At 59.3% G+C, this 20,548-nt stretch overlaps 1 protein-coding gene across 3 annotated transcripts; it reads left to right on the forward strand.

Moving 5' to 3' along the window:
* Window positions 1-1,462: 1,462 nt before the first annotated feature.
* Window positions 1,463-19,255, forward strand: NR4A1 (nuclear receptor subfamily 4 group A member 1). 3 transcript variants are annotated; one of them, XM_014740987.3, is made up of 8 exons: window positions 1,463-2,815; window positions 4,657-4,761; window positions 14,310-15,172; window positions 15,999-16,128; window positions 16,411-16,562; window positions 16,897-17,099; window positions 17,184-17,362; window positions 18,430-19,255. In XM_014740987.3, exons 3-8 carry the CDS (start codon window positions 14,312-14,314, stop codon window positions 18,684-18,686), a joined length of 1,782 nt encoding a protein of 593 aa, XP_014596473.2. In that variant the 5' UTR covers window positions 1,463-2,815; window positions 4,657-4,761; window positions 14,310-14,311; the 3' UTR covers window positions 18,687-19,255. The 3 variants fall into 3 exon arrangements, with proteins under 3 accessions (XP_014596473.2, XP_001504414.3, XP_023499366.2); XM_001504364.7 differs by lacking the exon at window positions 1,463-2,815 and having other exon boundaries at window positions 3,156-4,761; XM_023643598.2 differs by lacking the exons at window positions 1,463-2,815; window positions 4,657-4,761 and adding an exon at window positions 9,899-11,501.
* Window positions 19,256-20,548: the final 1,293 nt, after the last annotated feature.

Below are 20,548 nucleotides of genomic sequence, written 5' to 3' on the forward strand. Positions count from 1 at the left end.
CAACAAATATTAGCTGCTGTTATTGTTAACAATAGTAATATGCCCATTTCTGGGTGGGCACGTTGGCCAATACAGAGCTTATGCCCGGGAGGCCAGCGGGACTGCAGAGGGCCTGTCAGCCGTGTCCTGTTACAAGGAGGGGTTTAGTTAAGGAAAGACTCAAATGCTTGATAGGAAGGAGGAGAAGGAGGTTTCGGGTGGGTCCGGAGCAGAGCTGGGGTCCGGGGCTGGGAGTTCCTGGAGTCCGGGTTGTGACTCAGCGTAGGGAAGAACCCTCAGACTTTGGCTGCACCCTGCAAGGGAAGGGACAGCTCCTTAGCTGCAATGTCCTCTCCACCTCCTTCCAAGCGACTGGCCAGCTCTCCTCCTGCCCTGTGCCCGTGCATATATGAGTCCTCCTTTCCTCCATCCCGCAACTACCTGCTGAGCCCTACTAGTGCTGAGCTCTGCGTCAGAGATGGGAGACTCTGCAGTGACTGAGACGGACAACTGAGCAAAGCAGCAGCGTTCGTCCTGTGGAGATAATAGAAATAGGTTCCTGTGCTGGGGTGGCAGTGGAGGCTGTCTGAGGAGGTGGAATGAGAATGGAAACCCAATTGAGGAGGAGCTAGCCATACAGACATCCCAGGCACTGACTGCCTGCGGAGGGAACAGCCACTGCAGCGGTCCTGAGTGCGGAAAGCAAGCCCGTGGGGCTGGAGCACAGCAAGGAAGGGGAGCAGGAACTGGGTGCTGAAGTTCGGCCGGATGCTCCCACCCCGCTGGGGGCATCACTCTCTCCTGCTCCAGCCCACTCAGCCCCTGGTTTGTCCTTTGGTTTGCACAGTGCTGATTATGATTGACCTTGACTCATTCCTCCATCATAACCCCCTGGGGCCCAGGGACCTTGGTTTGCTCCTTCTGGGTCTCCCGTTGTTCACGGCCTCCCTGCCAGTAGGCCCCCAGTAAATGCTTGTGGAACGGCTGCTGAGTAGGCGATTTTGATCTGGGACGGGAGATGGCATCAGATTCCTGCTCTGAGATGTTAGGAGTCACTTTCTGGGCACCAGCTGGGTCCCTGACTCTGGCCCCGGTTCTCCGACGCAGGTGGGGAAGACCCAGGCGCTCAGGTTGGGCCTGGCTGGGGCAGGAGGTGGTTGGCCCTCCCTGCCCTTCCTCCTCAGCTGTGGGTTGGTGGGGAGAAAAGGGAGGGTTGGGGGGGTCCCTGCGGCCCGGCTGCAGACCCATTTCTGGGGTATGGGAAGATGACAGTGTCATTCTAGGAGGCAGGTGTAGCCGGTGGGGGGCGGGTTTGGAGCCTGACCCTGCCTACTGTTTGGGGCTGGAGGACCTCCAGATGTTCCAGAATACCCTTCTCTCCTTCTCTCCTGTGGCCTTCACTCCCTGCTCCCATCATACTCACAGGGATGTGAGGGTGCTCATAGCTCTGTAAGAGGAGAGTCGGGTACTGTGGGCCACAGGAGCTCCCCTGAGCCTGTGGACCCTGGGGCAGAGGTCAGGAGGGCGAGGAAACCCATCCCCCACCCTCTGATGCCCTCCTCCTTACTCCCTCTGCCTCCCATCATGGAAACATCTGCTTCTCTTTACCAGTCCTCATCTTGGCCTGAAGGGCAGCCAGACAGCCAGAGAAGTCCTGTCCTCACTCTGGGGCCCAGTGGAAAGGGGAGAGGGCTGAATAAGGGTGGGAAAAGGGAAGGAGAGATGTGGGGTCTGGGGTGACCTGGCTGAAGGGGGCTTTGGAACCAGCACGGTCGTAGGGGAGCCCTTGAAGAGGCTGGAGGGGTGGTGCACACAGTTGGCTCCAAAAGGAGAGGCCAGGTGCCCAGAAGTGGCGTGGGACAGGAACCAGGGTCTAGGGTTAGCTTTTGTGTGTCCTCATGTAATTTCTGCTAATAATGATATCACATGTGTGTCTCCGGCCCTGTTCTAAGTCCTTTACACATATTAACTCATTGTAAGCCTGATGGAAACCCCCTTGTTGTTCATTCGAGAGATGTCCGTTACAGACTGTCATTTTTGCAGATGAGGAACGTGAGGCACAGAGAACAGAGAGGTTGTGTAACTTGCCCAAGGTTACAAGTGATGGGGCCAGGATTTGAACCCGGGCAATCTGGGATCCAGCATCCTGCTCTTAACCACTCTCCTCCCAGCTGGGCCTTTTCGTTTTGGGACTGGAGTCCCGTCACAGGTTTCCTGAGAGGCCCCATTGCTCTGGTTAGAAGCCTGGGCTGCCTGGAGATGGGGCATAGCGCCCCTGCCCTTTGGGGGCCTCTGAGGTTTTGGGGGTCGAGTTGGAGCCCCTTAAGAATAAAGGGGTATTCTGCTCTGTCCTCACGATAGCTCCCTTTTCTCTGCCTAAAAAATGCCCTTTTGTGCACCTCACGAGGCTGAGAGCTGGACTGAGGCACCCCCACCCAGAAGTGGGGTGTGAGGCTGAGGGGCTGGGTGCTGGCATGTGTCTCCATGGCCCTGAGAACCCTGCCAGATGCTGCTGGCAGCTCCTGGCCACACCCTACATCCCCAAGAGCTGTTTGCTTGGGGTGTGGGCCTCCAGGCTCTGACGCCCACCCCAGGGAGGTCCTTGGGCTGGCTTGCCCCTCCTCGTGGCCTGGGTCCTGCCCTTGTTCCTACTGCTGTTTCCTGGCTGTGCTGTCTCCAGGGAAAGTCCTGCTGGCTGGTTTCCCCTCCCTCACACTGACTCTCCCTCTGTAGGCTTCCACCATGGACAGAGGCCAGCCCCGGCCCCTCTGTGGTGTCCTGAAGGCCCATGGGATGGTTTGAGTGTTGTCCAAGTTCTGTGGGTCCACCCAGAGTGGTAAGTGCTCTGCTGTTGTCCCTTGTACACCCCCTGGGCCCCCGAGCAGGTGGGGCTGGGGGCAGAGGTGGGTGTGGAACTGCCTGAAGCGGATGTGGCTTGGGGAATGGAGGGGGAAGCCCTGCAGAGGTGGCAGGCGAGGTGCGCTCAGCATGGGGAGATCTGATTTCTTCAGTGGGGGGGGATGCAGGGGTGGGGAAGGGAGGAGCCTGATTTTCTTAGTCGGATAGGCTGAGGGGCTCTGGGCCCGGGTGACATGGGCTGGTGGCAGGGGATGGGGGGTGGGGGTGGGGGATGACAGCATGTGCCTGGTTCCAGGAAGCCGCAGGGGTGGGGTTGGGGAGCTCAAGGCTGGGAGTGCAGTGGGGCAGACTTGGGGGATGGGAAGCTGACTTGTTTCTAGGGTGTAGACACTGTACCAGAGGGAAGGCCAAGACCACCCCATCCCTCCCTGAAAGGGTGGGGACCACCGCCTCCCCACTATGTCAGGCCTTTAAGTCCAGTGGGGTCTGGTATGGGGGGGTGCCTCTGTGAATGGGGAGGCTCTTGCTCACAAAGGGCAGGGACGGACTCTCTACTGTTCATCCGACATCCCTGATAGGGAACCCCTCGGACTTGTAGCCGTGGCCAGAGGGATCCTCGGCCATTGAGCTCACCTCCTCCTCTTACAGATGAAGAAACTGAGTTACAGGGAGGAGAAGTGACTTTTAAGGTCCTATAGTGAGGACAGTAGAGCCTGAGGATGCTTCCAGAGAAGGTACAAGCTGATCAGTGGGTGAGGGGTGGAGTGTGGGAATGAGATTTCCACCAGGTCTTTCCTTGGGGGCCTGAGATACTGGGATGGGGCCAAGGGCACCACAGTCCTGGCTTCTGTGTTTCCCTGAGGAAGCTGGAGTTCAACCTGGCACTCTGGACAGGGACCCTGGGGTTCCTCCCAGAACAGAGGGCCATCTCTGAGCAGCAACCCCGTTCAGGCCTTGAAAGGTCCCTGGATGAAGCAAGAGCTGGCTTAGGGTCTCCCCCAGACCCCCAAACACTGCTGCCTCGTGTGGAGTTAGCAGAGAGTCCCAGAGAGGTGGCTGGGATGGGGAGGATGGGGTATCCAGTCTGAGCCTGGGTGGCAGGAGGACAAGCCCTGGGAAGCAGGGCCTCCTGTTCCAGGGGCTGGGCTGGGTGTGCACCGGCTCCTGCTGACAGCAGATTCTGTGCCACCAACCTCAGGCTGGGGACAGGGAGAGGAATTCCCAGTGTCCCTGGTCAGCCGGAGAGCTGAACTTGGGAAGCACGTGAGTGAAGATGACAGCAGTGGGCCAGGTGTCTTTCCCTCCACTTGGCCCCCACCTCTACCCTCAGCTCAGACCCAGCCTCCTAAGCACCCAGCCTTCCCTCTGGGTACACAGCAGTCCCCGGGGACAGAATTCCTTGTGTTACCCTGTTGTCTGGGTGATGGTGGCGATTGGGTGGAACTCCCATGCCAGACACACTGCCAAGGCCACCCTAAGGGGCTGCCAACCGGGGCCCCATGAGTGCTAGAGCTGCTGGTCTTGTGACGTGGGCACCTGTCTGCCAGGCCTGGGCACGGGCCCAGGGTCACGCTCACGCTGGGGCTCCCGTCAGCTGACTATTTTGGGCTCTTGCTGACCTGGGCCAAAGTCAGGCCTCAGCCAAGAGGGCCCTGAAGCAGCTCCCCCTGTCCCCAGAGGCCGGCTCTGGTTTCGGCTATATAAACAGAGGAGAACACACTGGCTTGGAGACGGCTCCGTGTCCTGAGCCCGCTCAGCCGGTGCACAGCTTCAGCCAGGCAGGACGGGCTAACTAGGCAGTCACATCTCTTCCCGCAGGGCTCCCTGAGGCCGCCAGGAAGGGCCCTCAACCAACCCTGGGGTTCTCCCGTGGTGCAGCCGTCCAGCATCTCTGAGAGTCAGCAGATCGTGAGGAGGGAGCTGGTGAGTCTTGGAAATGGGGAAACCGAGGCATGGGAGCTGGGCTGTTTGGATCTTTTTCCATTGTGACTGTCTAGGTTGTGCTTTCTTTGGCCTTGGGCAGAGGTGGGGGTCGTGGGGAAGCAGGGGTGGCCGACCACCCCAAGGAATGAGAGGAAAGGCTTGGCCACAGTTGGATCATGGGAGTCAGACTTGCGACATTTGGTGACTGAGAACCGGGGAACATGGGACAGGTGATGCCATCTCTCTCCTTCCTCGGAGACTTCCAGCAGGGTCTAGATGCTTCTCTTTTGTCGACCTGGCCTGGACCAGGCCCTGGTCTGCTCTGGCCGTGGAGGGACGCTAGAGTGAGCTGGTGTCTGTCATGGAACCTCAGCATTGGTCCCTGAATGGGGTCCCTGGGTCCCCAAGCTGGTTGGGACCAGGGGGCTGAACCCGGGGTTTGGCTTCCCTGAGCCCTCAGCCTTGTCCTGCTCTCCGTGCCTGGCTTCCCAGCTGGTTTTGGTGCCTGAGAAGCAGGGCTGGAGCGAGATCTGGCAAGTCTGCCAACCAGCCTGCCACAAACACGCTCCGCGGGCCCCGAGCCAGGGGCTTCGGCCCGGCCTGGAATAAGTGGCAGCTCCTGACGTGGGAGGCTCTCCTCAGTTCTCAAAAAAAAATTTTTTTTCCCTTTCTGAACGTGAGTCTCTAAACGAATCCAGAGCCTGCGACTAAAAATACTTTAACAATAGGAAAATGCATCAGTCTTTCCGGCTGGGGCTCGTTATCAGAGGGTTTTTATTTTGAAATTTGAAATTTTGCCCAAGGAGGCTGGGTGGAGACCTGCGGCAGGGACAGGGGCATCTGGTGGGTGTTGATGTGCTACAGGGCTGTTGGGAGACCCTCCAAGGGTGGAGGAGAGGGGAGCTGGCCAGGAGCTGAGCAGCCTGAGGGGCACGGAAGGAGACTTGAGGAGGGTGCAAGTTAGGGCCCGCCAGCCTTTCCCAAAGGAGCTCTGTGATCTTGGCTGCGTTTTCCAGTCTGGCTGTTCTTTCTGAAGTCTGATCTTATTCCTTTATGCTGTCTGTTCCTTCCTTCTGGCTGACAGTGCGTGGGGGTCAAGAAATCACTGGACTGAAGATAACCTCTGTGGAGAGAGGCCTGACCTCCTTAATTAACCAGCTTTCTTCACGGTATTAATTGAGCACTTGCTGCATACGGAGTCTGGAATTTTCCTGTGGCTGGGTGGAGCCACATCTCTAGGCACACTCTCATTTCCTTTCCCTCAGCCCTGGAGGGCGAGAGAGGGAGATGGGGTTACTGTTTATCTCTAGTTCTTGAAGAAGGGGGTGCTGGCTCCCCCAGCTCCTTTCCCTGCCATCCCAAGATTCCGCTGGAGGGGCCTGGGGTCCCGGCCCCCAGATAGTGCTCTGTTACACTGTTGGGCCTCTGCCTTCTGTTAACAAACTGAATTCTCGCAGCACAGGGACTTGCAATGTTGTCTGCGTCAGGCCACTGAGGAAATGGTCTCGGAGAGGGCAAGGACTGGCTACAGGTCACACACTAGGCTTGCTGGCTCCTGGTCAAAGATGCCTCTGAGAGCTCCTCCATCTTTTGCCTCTGCTGACAGCTGGGGTGGGGGCAGGGGGGCACCGACTGACCTCCCCACGTCCTTGGGAGCCTGTTTTCAGGGAGGTAACAACACACGTGGTCGTGGCAGGGCCTGGGCCTGACCCTACATCGCCAATTTTCAGTGTGGTCCCCCCAAGTTGGAGGCCCCCCAAGGCCGTAGGCAGTGCTTCCCTGGCCACAGCACAAATCCCCCTGGCCACTGCCAGGGCAGGAAGAGGAAGTGGCCGGGTCAGGGCTGGCAGTAGGTCCTGGGGCTGAGCAGGGGGAGCTCCCGGGGCCACTTCTCCGTGGGAGGAGGCAGAGCTCGCTCCCTCTGCCCACCCTGCGGGAAGGGTGTGGACGCTGTCGAGGGGAGTGGTCTGGTAAAAGGACAAAAGTAGGGCAAGTTCCTGCCCTCTGCTCAGCTGCGGTGGGGCCAGCCCGAGGCGGGGGCAGCGTGGGAAAGGCCTGTGCGGTTCCACTTCCTCCATCCCACTTACCCCGCTCCACACTCGCCCTCTTGGCTGGGGAACGATGGTGGACCCAGATGCCCTTCTGGGGCCTGCCCTGGGCTACTTACTGTTGGGGGTGCACGAAGGGTCCCCCTGCAGGTGGGGGACACAGGGCCTTGCCCTCATGTGCACATGTTGGTGGGGAGGGATGGGTCTGAGCGCGAGATAAGTCCTCGGGCCCATAGGATTTGACTGAAGGGCAATGGCCTAGAGAGTGGTTCAGAAAACATACTGTGTGAGGATCTTTTCTAGTGTCAGATGTCGCAGCTTCTCCTGTCTGGAGATGTACTGAGTACTTGTTGCTAGAACAAATACGTAAGGAGAAACAGCCACTGTTTTTCTCTGATTTCAGGAACACACACTTGCATGAATTTGTATTCAGTCAATTCCAGCACTGTCTGCATCCATTTGAGTAACTATCTCTCTCCCCTTTAGGTGTGGCTATTTTTTATTTTATATTTTTTTTATATTATTTACGTATAACTTTTATTTCTGAAAGTATAACATACGAAACAGAAAAGTGTACAAATCATAGATGTGAAATCTTAAGAGTGTAGCTTGATGGCTTTTCCAGTGTGAACACACCCAGGTGACCATCGTCCGGATGGGGAACTGGAGTGTTTCCGGTCCCACCAGAGACCCCCCTCACAGGCACCGCTGTTTGCTGTTTACAGGCTGTGTGTGTACCTGGCTCTGTGGGACACTGTCCAGGCCTGTGGGGCCAGAAGCCACAGCCTCTGGAGTTCAGAGTTGAGGGCAGTGGGTCCAGGACAAAACTGGGAGTTAGGGGACCTGAGTCAGAGTCCTGCCCCCCCGCCTCCATCCCCTTGTTTATAAAATGCGGGTCATGATTGCAAACCTGGAAGGCTGGGAGAGGATTAAGTGGAAGAAGCCACATGGAGTGCCCTGGGCAGAGGTCTGACCCTTGATTGGTGTTCCTCATGACCCCCACCCTCCAGGAAGGTGCTTATTCTTAAGAGTTGGGCTGGTCTGGGAGTGGACCATGATCTGAAGTCTTGGAGGATCAGCAGGATTAGAGAAGAAGAGAGGAAGAGGAGCAAGGTGCCCATGGGTGGTGGGAGGGTTTAGCCCAAGGTCCTCATATGGGGGCAGCAGGGAGCCGCGGGTGATGAGAGCCGAATGGTGGCTGGGCCGCGCTGTGGGAGCCTTGTGTGGCCGCTCAAGGGGCTGTTCCTTCTGATCGTGCAGTTGAAGGCTGGACCTGGCTGTCCCTCGGGAGTCTCTGTCCAACCTTAGACCAGCTTATTTAGGCCTCCCAATATCTGCATCAATTATGCCTTTCCCCAGAGTTCCACCTTAGCCAAATCCTACCCCTTTCAGAGCCCCAGGCCACCCTCCCCGGAGGGCCTCTGGCCAGCAGAGGGGTCCCCAAGCCCCTCTTGCCTCTCTCCCGTCTGTCTTAGGCTGGGTGCTCCACATGGGTGCCTGAATGGGTGGCCCTGGCTGCGTTTCCACAGAGGGACTCTGCCTCTTTCTCCTTATTGACTTATTTTCAGAGTGCAGTGTGTTCAGACCCCCCAGCGTCCTCGCCTCCACAAGCACGGCCAGGTGGCAGCTGCCATTGCCTCACCCTCCAGCGAGACAGCAGCCTCCAACCTGGAACACCCGGGGAGGCGGGGTCTGGGCTGCAGGCACAGATCTGGAGGCTAAATGATGAGATTTAGAGATTTAAGCCTGGGCCCTGGACAGCTCCTCACCACACTTGAGCTGTCTGAGGTTCCTGGGTGGGCTGACTGCACAGGACGGTAGGGATGGGCTGTGTTGCTTTTTACAAATGGAGAGTGGTGGGGAGGAAGGCGGGTACCAGGGCTCACGCTGGCTCCGCTCTCAAAGAACCGTTATGGCTGGCTGGAGCACAGACTGGTCAAGCTGCAGATAATACACCTGTTTTGCTGGTGATGGATGGAGGGAATGCTATTGATCTTTTGCTGACATATTAAAGTCGTTTTTATTTCCTGAGGAAGGCCCTGCTGAGGTGGAGGGAGGCGTCCCAGAACCCGGTCGGGGGCTGGGTGGGAAGGCAGTCCGTGACATGGCTGGGGCCAGTTTCAGCAGCCCAGACTTGCTGTGTGCTCCTGAGCAAGGTGCAGCTCCTCTGGGAACCCATGAGTCCTTATCTGCAAAATGGGAGCATGTGAATTATATTAGTGGTTTCAATCCCTTTTTTTTTTTTTTTTAGCTGTGGCATGCTTTTTCCGAGCAAAATCTTATGCAAAAGCCCAAGACAAAGAAAAACAAAACTTTGCCTGAAGTGGGGTGGAGATCCTGGAGGGGTCCCAGCTGTTTTATCCTGCCCATGCTTCACCTTCACCCAGGAGGCCTTGAAGAGTCTCTGAAAGATGGTTTGGGAAAAGCCAGAGCTCTCTGGAGCCTGGTCCACACTGAGGTTGCATGCTGTGACACGGGAGCAATGGCAGGTTCTAATTAGATCACTAAAGGAGATTGGTGTTACATGAAGACTGCTCCAGGGGCCAGCCTGGTGGCAGCGGTTAAGTTGGCCCGGGGTGGCCTGGTTCAGATCCAGGCGTGGACCTACTCACTGCTTGTCAAGCCATGCTGAGGCAGGCATCCCACATATAAAATAGAGGAAGATGGGCATGGATGTTAGCTCAGGCCCAATTTTCCTCAGCAAGAAAAACAAAAAGAGGATTGGCAGCATTTGTTAGCTCAGACCTAATCTTCCTCAAAAAAAACAAAAGGCTATCTGCGGTGGACAGTGGGATTTGGAAAGAGAAGACAAGATTGTTAAGGGGCAGTTTTGTTAATGAGCGTAGGCAAGGACAAGGGCAGGTCACTGGTCTGCTCCTTCAGGTACCAGTGAGGTGTGGGCTGTAGCTGACAGTAGGAACGGGGGATCCAAGAGATGTTCCAAAACAGAGTTTCAGGAAAAAGTGACAAGTCGCATGGGGCATCAAAAGCAGCAATGGGGTGGCGGGCAGGGCGTGCAGCGATGACAGGCTCTGTCTGGGACGGATCAAGTTGGAGATGCTGGTGGGACCTTTGAGTGGGCAGAAGTGGGGGCTGGAGACAAGGGTGTGGGAAACCTGAGATGGGACGGGAGGGCGGAAGTGAGGGGCAGGAAGTGCCTCAAGGGTAGAGGGAAGTGCTGTGGGGTGACCAGAGGAGCGGAGAGTGGGGTCCAGGCTGCAGGCTCAGTGAGCAGAAATGCTTCATGTTGACCTACAGAGGAGAAGGGGGCTGGGCGGAGCCCCAGTGTAGGGGGGCTCTCTTCTCCTTCTAAATATAGCCCTTCTTTCGTCCTCTCTTACCTGCTGGTGAGGGCTCCCCAGGCTTGGGGCAGAATGGGGGTAGAGGGGTGACAGCCAGACCAGAGAAGGCTCCAGGTGGCTGCAGGCTGGTCTTTGCTCGGATCCAGCCCTGGCAGGCCCTTCCCCCTCCACGGGGCGGTTCAGAGCTGCTCTGCCCACAGGTGCTGGAGGTGAGGCGGGAGTGTGGGTACTCCCTAATCGTGGACGGGGAGAGAGCCCTTAGAGAGGCAGGCAGCGGCCCTGGGTTCCTCCCCAGTGTGCCGCCACTTCGCTGTGTGACATTGAGCAAGTACTATTATTTCTCTGAGCCTGTTTATTTATAAAATGGGGAAGAGTCGGCACAAATTCGAAAAGATTTCTCAGGCTCCACCCGGTTCTGAAATTCGGTAGTTTCCCAGCTAGGTGCACTCACCCTGTAAGGGACTGGGGAGAAATCAAGTTCAGCGAGTGGAGCAGAGCCCATTGGCCCATCTTGGTCTGGCAAACCCCTGCCCTCCGGAAGGTACTTTGCATGGGAAATTGGGGGGAGGGAATAAGCCCGGGGCGGGGGGGGGGGGGGGTAGGGTTCTGATTGACATGCCTGGGGCAACCTCTCAGACCCAGACCGTGCTGAGGAAGACCGGTCAAGTGCACAGGCTGCTCCTTGGCCTAAGGTGGGGGCGCTGGTTCCCCAGGCCAACTCCCTACTTGCCAGCCCTAGTCCTGCCCTGGCCGCCTAGCAGCGGCAGAGGGCGACCCCCAGGCCTCCAGGAAGGGCTTGGGAGGGTGCAAAGGCGGGGCCGGAGGGACGGGCGCGGCCGGGGCTCCTGGGAGCAGCCGGAGGGTGAGCTCTTCGTCGGGGAAGCCCCGCGGCAGGGCTCTCGAGCGCCCTCTTCTCGGGCCCTGGGGGCTCCGGGCCGGGTCCGAGGACCGGCGGGGGGAGCCGCGAGAGTCCGCGAGCTGCTATTTTTAGCCGGCGCGGCAGGCGCGAGGGGCCTATTTATAGATCAAACGCTCCGCGCTCCCTGCGTCAATGGAACCCCGCGTGCGTCACGCGCGCAGACATTCCAGCCCCCCTCGCCCCGCCCCCTCGGGCTCCCCGGCCCGCGCCTCCCCCTGGCCGCCTCCCGCCGGAACCGCGCCGCCCCCCGCGCCCTTGTATGGCCACAGCGCGCCGGGCCGCGTGCGTCAGCGGCGCCCCCGCCCCTCCCCGTGCGTCACGGAGCGCTTAAGAGGAGGGTCGGGCTCGGCCGGGGAGCCCCAGTGGCGGAGGCTGCGAAAGTTGGGGAGTGTGCAGGACGGCGGAGCGCACGCGGGACAAGGCTGCGACTCGGGGCGCTGGTCCCGGGCAGGGGGAGCAGGAGCCGGCCGGGTAGGTGCCCCCGCGGGGAGCGTGCGTCTCAGCAGGACTCTTGTTTTGGTTTTTAGGGATGTTGCATGAAGGAGATGGGTGTACGCGCGAGCAGAAAGGATGTTGTAGGGGCTGCATGCGGGAGGGCTCGGGGAGGGTGCAGCTCTGGTGTTGCGGGGGAGTGGTTGGAACGGGATGAGGACCCAGATCGGACTGGAGTCTGCTGGGCGCGGTGGGTGTGGGGGAGTGTCTGTGCAAGGTGGAAGCCGCAGGGGGTGAGGGTTGGCGCCAGGAGTGGGGACTTGTCCAGTAGGAGGCTGGCGGGAGTTCAGTCTCCCAGGGTGCCTAAGTGGGCACACTGCGCCCTGCACCGAGGTGCTAATGGGGGTCTGAGTACAGTGGGGGAGAAGGCACGCAGGGCTTCGGATGCTGGGATCCATCCGACTTCTACAGGATTGGATTTCCAAAAGGATCTCCTTCCTTCCAGCTTGTCAGCTCCCCTCCCCATGGCCCTAGTTGTTTTCTTAACAATTTAGAGGTTGTGGCTCAGTTTGCAGGGATTCCTAGCCTGAAGTTTCTGCCAGAACTGTCTTGGGAGACCTCTGGATTGCTGAAGGAAATGGCCAGCATTGGTGGCTGAACTGTGGAGGAGATGTTGCTGTCCTGGAATAAGCGAGTCTTCTTAGGGGCAGGAGCAGGGTCTCTGGAAGCACAAGGAAGATTGTTTTGGCTGTAGCTTGGATCGCGCGCGCGCGCGCGCGCGCGCGCGTGTGTGTGTGTGTGTGTGTGTGTGTGTGTGTGTGTGAGTGATATGTGGAAACCCTGGTCCTTGGGGATCCTGGATGGGAGGTGCTAATTTTGGAGTCTCTGGTGCGGTACTATGGAGGACCCCCCTGCCCATAGTCCCTGGTGGATCACACAGGTAGGGTGCAGTCTGAGGCTTGCTCAGCGTAACAGGTGCAAACCACATTGTTGCCAGGACCTGCCTGAAGCCGGATTCTCCCCGCTCCCTCCTTCAACCCCGCCTCTTCCTCCTCTCTGTGGGACGGCTCCCCCCCCCACCCCATCCCCCGCCCCCAGGCTAGATGTAGGTCCATATCTTGCGTTGTCCTTAAGTACCTGCACAGAGTGGGGGGGGATAGGTTAGTGGAGGTTGATCCGGATGTGGGACGTCCAAGTGGAGAAACAGGATTTGAATAAGGCTGGAACGCCCAGCCCTGCGTGGCTGCCACCTCTCCTCCTCCACCCCAATCCCATCCCTGCCCAGGCTGTCCTAGTGCAGGCAGACGTGGCCACCCTTATCTCGCAGGTGCTGTATGCCTGTGGACGGGCACCACTGGGCGGGTGGGGCCAGAGCTTGAGGGGCTCTGCTGTCTGGGTTGACTGTGGGAGTGTCAGGCCAGGGGTGCAGCTGCCCTGTCCAGGGCCCATGCAGGTGGGAGAAAGGCTAGGACCAGAGGACTCCCTGGGCTCTTAGCCAGGAGGTAGTGCCAACCTTTGCCCCCTCCCACTGTCCTCCTTGATGATGGCACTCTCTGTTCCAGCTTGCTTTCTTACCCAGCCTCCCTCCCTGACTGGTGAAGCCAGAGTTGTGCAGACCCCAGGCATGGAGTGGGGATGGGAAACTGTCCCGGAGCCTCTTCCGTGTTACTTTTTGACCAGTCTGCAAACTTAAGGATCCCCCTGTGTGATGCTATCTCTGCTTCTTCAGGCTCCTCAGGACTGGGAGGTGTAAGCCCCTTTGCCTGAGCTGCTGAATTCTTCAGGGCACACTTTCTAGTGGGGGGACCTGGGCAGGGGCAGGATGCCCACCATCCACCCACCAGCGGGCCCGTTCTCCTCCCTGCACAGCTGCCTCAAGTCTTCTGCCGGACTCTCAGAGTTCTCTTATAAAAATAACAAGGAAAAAAGTGTTGGGGGCAGCAGAGAAATTTCTCTTAGGGACTGTCTGTTCTCCTGGAAGTCTGGGGGGGCTGATCCCTCCTCCTCCTGCCCCCTCTCGGCCTCTCTCCAGCATATGGCCTTTAAATGTCTGCAGCCAGGTTACCCGATCCCCTGGGGAGCCAGGGACCGAGTGAGGGGCCTGGGCTCCTTTTCTCTTTGCTTCTGGGAGCATCCCTGGCAGTACAGAGTGGCTGCCCATCCCCAGATGGCAAGGCCCGTGGTGCGCGTGGGATCTGCAGCCTTTGCTCAGTATTCAGGGTGCGGGCAGGAGTGGGGGACAGACTCCATGCTGCTTAAGCCACTTTCTCAGGCGGCTGGGGCTTCACTCCCAGCTCCTCTTCCATTTTCACAGTGTCCTTCTCCGCAGGCACTGGAGGGAGGAGGAGAGGGGGCTTTGCAGAGGCTGGGCCATGCCTGGGAATAGTCCCACAAGTGCCAGGTTGGAGAAACCACATATCTGCTCCCGGGGCCTGGGCTCAGGCTTTGCGTGGCTGCCTCTCCCACCCACCCTTCTTTCAGCCACTACCCATGCCTTACCCACTGAGGGAGGGCAGGGGCTGGAGGAACACAGCTTCCCCCTGTTCCAGCAGAGAAATGCTGGCTGGATGCCTTCACCAGGGTTCCCAGGCTGCCTGGGGTGTGGCTGGCCTTCCGACTGAGCCCACTCTCCACTGGGCCATTGCCCAAGGGCTTTGTGACATGGAGGGCGAGATGGTGCTCGGGCCAGGGGCCAGGATTCCTGGGTTCTTCGGTGGGCCGTGGCCCTAACGCCTGTGTCCCATGTCTGGCTGCGACTCCTGCCACCTGACTGCTCAGGGCCTATACTCAGAGGTCAGGCTTCTCTCACTGACTCCTTCCCACCCCTTTGGTCTCCTCCCTCTCCAGAGATGCCCTGTATCCAAGCCCAATATGGGACACCAGCACCGAGCCCAGGACCCCGTGACCACCTTGCAAGCGACTCCCTGAGCCCTGAGCTCAGCAAGCCAGCCATGGACCTGGCCAGCCCCGAGGCGGCCCCCACCGCCCTGCCCAGCTTCAGCACCTTCATGGATGGGTACACAGGGGAGTTTGACACCTTCCTCTACCAGCTGCCGGGGACAGCCCAGCCCTGTTCTTCAGCCTCTTCCTCGGCCTCTTCCGCGTCCTCGTCCTCAGCCACCTCCCCCGCCTCTGCTTCCTTCAAGTTCGAGGACTTCCAGGTGTACGGCTGCTACCCCGGCACCCTGAGCGGCCCCCTGGATGAGACCCTGTCCTCCAGCGGCTCTGACTACTACGGCAGTCCCTGCTCAGCCCCGTCACCCTCCACGCCCAGCTTCCAGCCGCCCCAGCTCTCTCCCTGGGACGGCTCATTCGGCCCCTTCTCACCTAGCCAGACTTATGAAGGCCTGCGGGCATGGACAGAGCAGCTGCCCAAGGCCTCTGGGCCCCCCCAGCCGCCGGCCTTCTTTTCCTTCAGCCCTCCCACGGGCCCCAGCCTGGCCCAAAGTCCCCTGAAGCTGTTCCCCTCGCAGGCCACCCACCAGCTGGGGGAGGGAGAGAGCTATTCCATGCCGGCGGCTTTCCCAGGCCTGGTGCCCACTTCTCCACACCTGGACGGCTCGGGGATGCTGGATGCGCCCGTGACCTCCGCCAAGGCCCGAAGTGGGGCTCCGGGTGGAAGCGAGGGCCGCTGTGCTGTGTGTGGGGACAACGCTTCGTGCCAGCATTATGGCGTCCGCACCTGCGAGGGCTGCAAGGGCTTCTTCAAGGTACTGGGCTGCCTGGGGCGGCTTTGCGTGAGGAGTGCGGAGGGGCCGTTGTCATCCCAGCGGGGTCTGTGGGAGCCTCTCTTGGGTTTTCCTCCCAGCTAGTCCTGCCCTTCAGGAAGGGGGCAGCATGCCACGTGGGCCACCCTCCTGGGGACCCCGAGCTGGCAGGGGGCTGGGACCTCTCCTGCAGCGGAGTATGCAGGGCAAGTGACACTGCAGTGAGATGGAGGGAGGGGTGAGGTGTGGGCAGAGGGTGCCGGCCACAGCGCTGCCCAGGAGGGGAGCTTCCAGTGGCAGCTCTGGTTTTCCTCTGCCTGTCCTTCCCCCACCCAAGGTCCTGGTGGGAAGGGCACTCGTGTCCCTGGCATGAGATGAAAAGACCTGGGAAGAGGCTTGGTGCTTGAGGGCTGGGGGTGGACCCAGGAACAGGCTGTGTGTTTGTCCCAGTGCTGGGTGCCTGCTTAGCTTCCGTCCCCACCCCCGCCCCTCCTTGGCCCTCTCTTGTCTGCCCCAGGGAAGGGCCAGGTGGACACAGGCACATTAAGGACTACAGGTGTCTGGGCTGCTGGGGAGCCCCTGCCCCATATCTTACATCCTGAGGGTCTTTCTCTGGAGGCAGAAACCACCCCCAATGTCCCCAAGACTTTCTTGTTCCTCCCCCCACCCCTTCATCTCTCCCTCCCCTGCCACCCAAATGTTAGAAAAATAGCTGTGAACAGAGAGAGCTTTTGTCTGCGATGGCAGCAGGATCTGGACGGTCCTCTCCCCTGGGCTCCCCCCTCCCCACCCCACCCTCTGACAGCCTGTTCCGTGTCGCCCCCCCCAGCGCACAGTACAGAAAAACGCCAAGTACATCTGCCTGGCTAACAAGGACTGCCCTGTGGACAAGAGGCGGCGAAACCGCTGCCAGTTTTGCCGCTTCCAGAAGTGCCTGGCTGTGGGCATGGTGAAGGAAGGTGGGTGGCTGGGACCGGCCGGCAGGGACAGGCAGGCCTGAGGCGGGTGGGGCAGGCAGAGGCCCCCGGACATCTGTGCCCGTGGGCTGGGCTGCAGGGGAGACCGTGCCTGGACCTTATTTCCACCCCATCTCCAGTCCACCTGCCTGGCTTACTGCGGGGAGGTCCCTGTCGGGTCTGCTGGCTCTCTGGGGCTCTAGGTCTGGATTCAGGGGTACTTCCCAGCATGGGTGTGCACAGCGAGCGCTGAGTCCCCTCCTCCCCCCGCCTGTTTCTCTGCAGTTGTCCGGACAGACAGCCTGAAAGGGCGGCGGGGACGGCTCCCTTCAAAGCCTAAGCAGCCCCCTGATGCCTCCCCTGCCAATCTCCTCACCTCCCTGGTCCGGGCGCACCTGGACTCGGGGCCCAGCACGGCCAAATTGGACTACTCCAAGGTGAGGCCCACCCTCCCCACATCCAGCGCCTCCGTGCCCGTTAGAAAAGGCCCCCCTCCAGTCCGACAAGTTGCAAAATGAGGAGCCCCCTCTGGGCTGACCAGATGGGAAAATGTGCCCCCTCGGGTGGGTGGCTAATTAGAAAAATGTGCTCCTTCCAGCAGCCATGGGCCTGGGTTAATACGTGAGAATTGGCGAGCGCCAGCGTGGGCGGACTGTCGGTCCCACTCTCTCTTCCCCGGGATCTGGCATCTGAGCACATGACACGGCTGTGCCCCGTGGCCCTGGTGCGGGCGCTTTCTGGGGTGCTGACCCAGCTGGACCGCTCTTCTAGTTCCAGGAGCTGGTGCTGCCCCACTTCGGCAAGGAGGACGCTGGGGACGTGCAGCAGTTCTACGACCTGCTCTCCGCCTCCCTGGAGGTGATCCGCAAGTGGGCCGAGAAGATCCCCGGCTTTGCCGAACTCTCGCCAGGCGACCAGGACCTTCTGCTGGACTCGGCCTTCCTGGAGCTCTTCATCCTCCGCCTGGCCTACCGGTGAGCTGCCCCCTGTCCGCTCGGCCCCTCCCCTGCCACCTGCCCCCGAGCCCTGCTGACCGCCGTCTGCGTCCCACCTGCCAGGTCTAAGCCGGCCGAGGGCAAGCTCATCTTCTGTTCGGGCCTGGTGCTGCACCGGCTGCAGTGCGCCCGCGGCTTTGGCGACTGGATCGACAGCATCCTGGCCTTCTCCCGGTCCCTGCACAGCTTGGTTGTCGACGTCCCTGCCTTCGCCTGCCTCTCTGCGCTTGTCCTCATCACAGGTGAGTGGCCAGCACCAAGCTGGGCCCTCAGGAGGGCACCATCCCAAGTTGCGGCGGGCTGGCATCTAGCACTTCCTGGGCCCCTGCATTGTGAAGTGAGGGCAACTGGACACAGAGAGGGGCATGCACTTGCTCAGAGCCACACAGCTGGTGGGCGGCAGAGCCGCAGTTCAGGTCCAGCTGCGTCTGACTGCAAAGCCCACGCCAGTCTGTGAATTATCCCAGGCTACCCGAGATCCGGACTGTATGGTGTCATGTGTGGCGTAGGGTCTTGGTGTGTCTTTAAAATCTTACTGAATCTTATTATACACAAAAAAGTGCACAAAGGATAAATTTTCGTTAGCTAAGCACACTTGTGTAACCAGCACTGAGATCAAGACGTGACCAGTATCCCAGACCCCTCCTTGTGCATCTTCCTCATCAGCCCTCAGGGTGACTCTGCCCTGACTTCTGACAGCACAGGCTGGCTGCACCTCTGTGTCCTTTATGTAAATAGAATTATGTGGGGGGCGGGCGGCGCAGGGTGACTCTGGTGTTAAATGTGGAGCTTTTCAGATCTCTCTTCTTATTTTGTAAAGCACCAGAACCTGCCCCCATCCCTTTTCTACTTAAATTTCACAGGGGACCCAACTATATAGGATAAAGTCCAAGTCACTCTGGGCGAAGAATGAGTGGTGGGTTTTGGGGCCATCTTTCCCTGGGGGTGGCCTCGAAAACACTGCTGTTCAGCTCCAGGGCTTCTCAGAATGGAAGAGTCTGGAGGAAAAAACCCACTGGCTGAGTCAGAAAGCCAAGCTTAGGATTTTATGTCTTTTTCGTGACCCTGGGCAAGTCATTTACCTTCTTTGGGCCTCAGTTTCTTCCTTGGAAGATGAGGGTAATGAGCATTACTCACTTCCTAGACTGCTGATGGGGATCAGCAATGGGCTCATGTGTGAGAACATGCTTTTGCAAAAACAGCCAGTGAAGCGTAAGGTCAGTGGCAGGAGTTTGAGAGACCTGCAGGGGGCCGGGTCTCGGGGGAGGTCTGGTCCTCAGATGTGTGGCTAATCCTGCACCCTCCTCAGAGCGGCACGGGCTGCAGGAGCCACGGCGGGTGGAGGAGCTGCAGAACCGCATCGCCAGCTGCCTGAAGGAGCACGTCTCGGCCGTGGCGGGTGAGCCCCAGCCGGCCAGCTGCCTGTCACGCCTGCTGGGCAAGCTGCCCGAGCTGCGGACCCTGTGCACCCAGGGCCTGCAGCGCATCTTCTACCTCAAGCTGGAGGACTTGGTGCCCCCTCCACCCATCGTCGACAAGATCTTTATGGACACGCTGCCCTTCTGACCCCAGCCCGGGGACACGCGTGCACTGTGTGTGCATGCTCATACACCACCCCACGTGCCTTTCGCCCATGGCCCACAGACCCCCATGGACCACCACCCCCTGGTCTGGGCTGCAGACTGGCTGGCCTCGCCACTCACTCTGGGAGATCGGCAGGGAGCTCACGCCCTGGGGAAGGGAGTGCATTCACAGGGTGACCCCTACTATATGTCTTACCCCCCAAGCCCGGTCCTGGCCTTCATGTTTTTGTAAGATAAACCGTTTTTAACACACACCACCGTGCTGTAAATAAGCCAAATGCTGCTGTAAATACGGGAAGGAAGAGGTTGAGGTGGGAGTCGGGGTTAGGAGGGAGGGGTGGGCCCCCAGCAGCCTGGGCAGGCCTGTCCCAGCCTCCTCCTCCTCGCTCTCTCTTCCCAGCCTCCTTCCACATGTACATAAACTTACTCTAGGAGGAAGACAAATGACAGATTCTGACATTTATATTTGTGTATTTTCCTGGATTTATAGTATGTGACTTTTCTGATTAATATATTTAATATATTGAATAAAAAATAGACATGTAGCTGAAACTGGGATCCCATCTATCTGACACCCTCCCGCACACCCCGTCATTACGTCAGAGACAGAGGTGGCTCCCCGTAAATCATGGGTGTCAGTAGCCTAAGCTAACAGGCCTCAGTCTACTCAGTTGTAAAAGCTGGATCGTAATGGCAGCTGCTCCGCAGAAAGCCTCTAATGACAGGCCTGGCTCCAGGATGGAGACTGCGCGGACACCGACGCTGAGGGATGAGCATTGCTCTGGCCGTCCCCATTCCTAACCTGGGAGGATGGTCTCCGGTTCGGCTTCCACGCCTGCAACACAGGGAAGGGGCGTACCCTGCCTCACGTTGCCACTGGGATCACAGGAGTGTGTGTGGTGCTTACCACGGGGCTGGGGACAGGGCGGCCCCGAATGGCGCTAGCGGCCGCTGTTACTTTGTCAGTTTTTTTCCATCCCTGTTTTCAACATTCCTCCCCACTCGCCTAGCGCCCCAGCCACAGGACCCAAGTTACTGGTGGCCCCTGCCCTCTTGGCAAGACGATTGTTCTGAGGCCCCTCCCTGTGCCCCAGTGCCCCGCATAGGTTCTCCTACCCCCCCAGCTCTCAGTTGCTTAGCTGACTTAAATGCAGATTCCTAGGCTCTGCCCCAGGGACTTGGGTTTGGTGAGGGGTGGGGCCCAGGAGTCTACTTTTGCCATGCACTCAGCTGCTTGTGATGCAGGTGGTCTGGGGGCCAATCTTTTGAGAAACAAGAACCTAGATCAGCCCCAACCTGAGGCCCAAGGTAGCTGGTCACCATGCGGGGTCCAGTCCCCTTCACTCTGCTCAGTGCCCGTCCAGCCTCATCGTTTCCTCTTTGAGGAACCGGTAGGAGCCCTGAAAGCAGTGCCCCTCACACTTGTTCCTCACAGCCCTTGGCCCAGGACCCCTGACTCTCCATCTGCACAGTTTCTGGCAACTGGCTGGATGGGGGCAGCCCCTGCTGGCTGGGGATTGATCAAAATAGGGTCTGCTTCAGAGTGGGACAGAATCAGGGCCTACGCCAGGGCTCCAGCCACAGCCTGCAGGTTCCCCAAGGAGCCCCTGGCCACATGCCCTCATAGGGTTCTGGGAAGACAGTCCAGCCCCAGCCTTCTGAAGGGTCCCCGTGTGGGTGTGCTGGGGAGTCCTGGGCCCTGTGCTGACCCATGGTGACTGTCATCCCAGCAGTGTGTGGACTTCAAGCATCTGTCCGTGGCACCCCCTTCAGAGCCCCAGAGTGAGCCTGTGTCGCAGCCCCAGCACTTGGCAAGGCGGGGGGTGGCGGGGTTCAGGAGATCTT

Source organism: Equus caballus, chromosome 6 (genome assembly GCF_041296265.1).
Source record: "Equus caballus isolate H_3958 breed thoroughbred chromosome 6, TB-T2T, whole genome shotgun sequence".
Taxonomy (NCBI): Eukaryota; Metazoa; Chordata; class Mammalia; order Perissodactyla; family Equidae; genus Equus; species Equus caballus.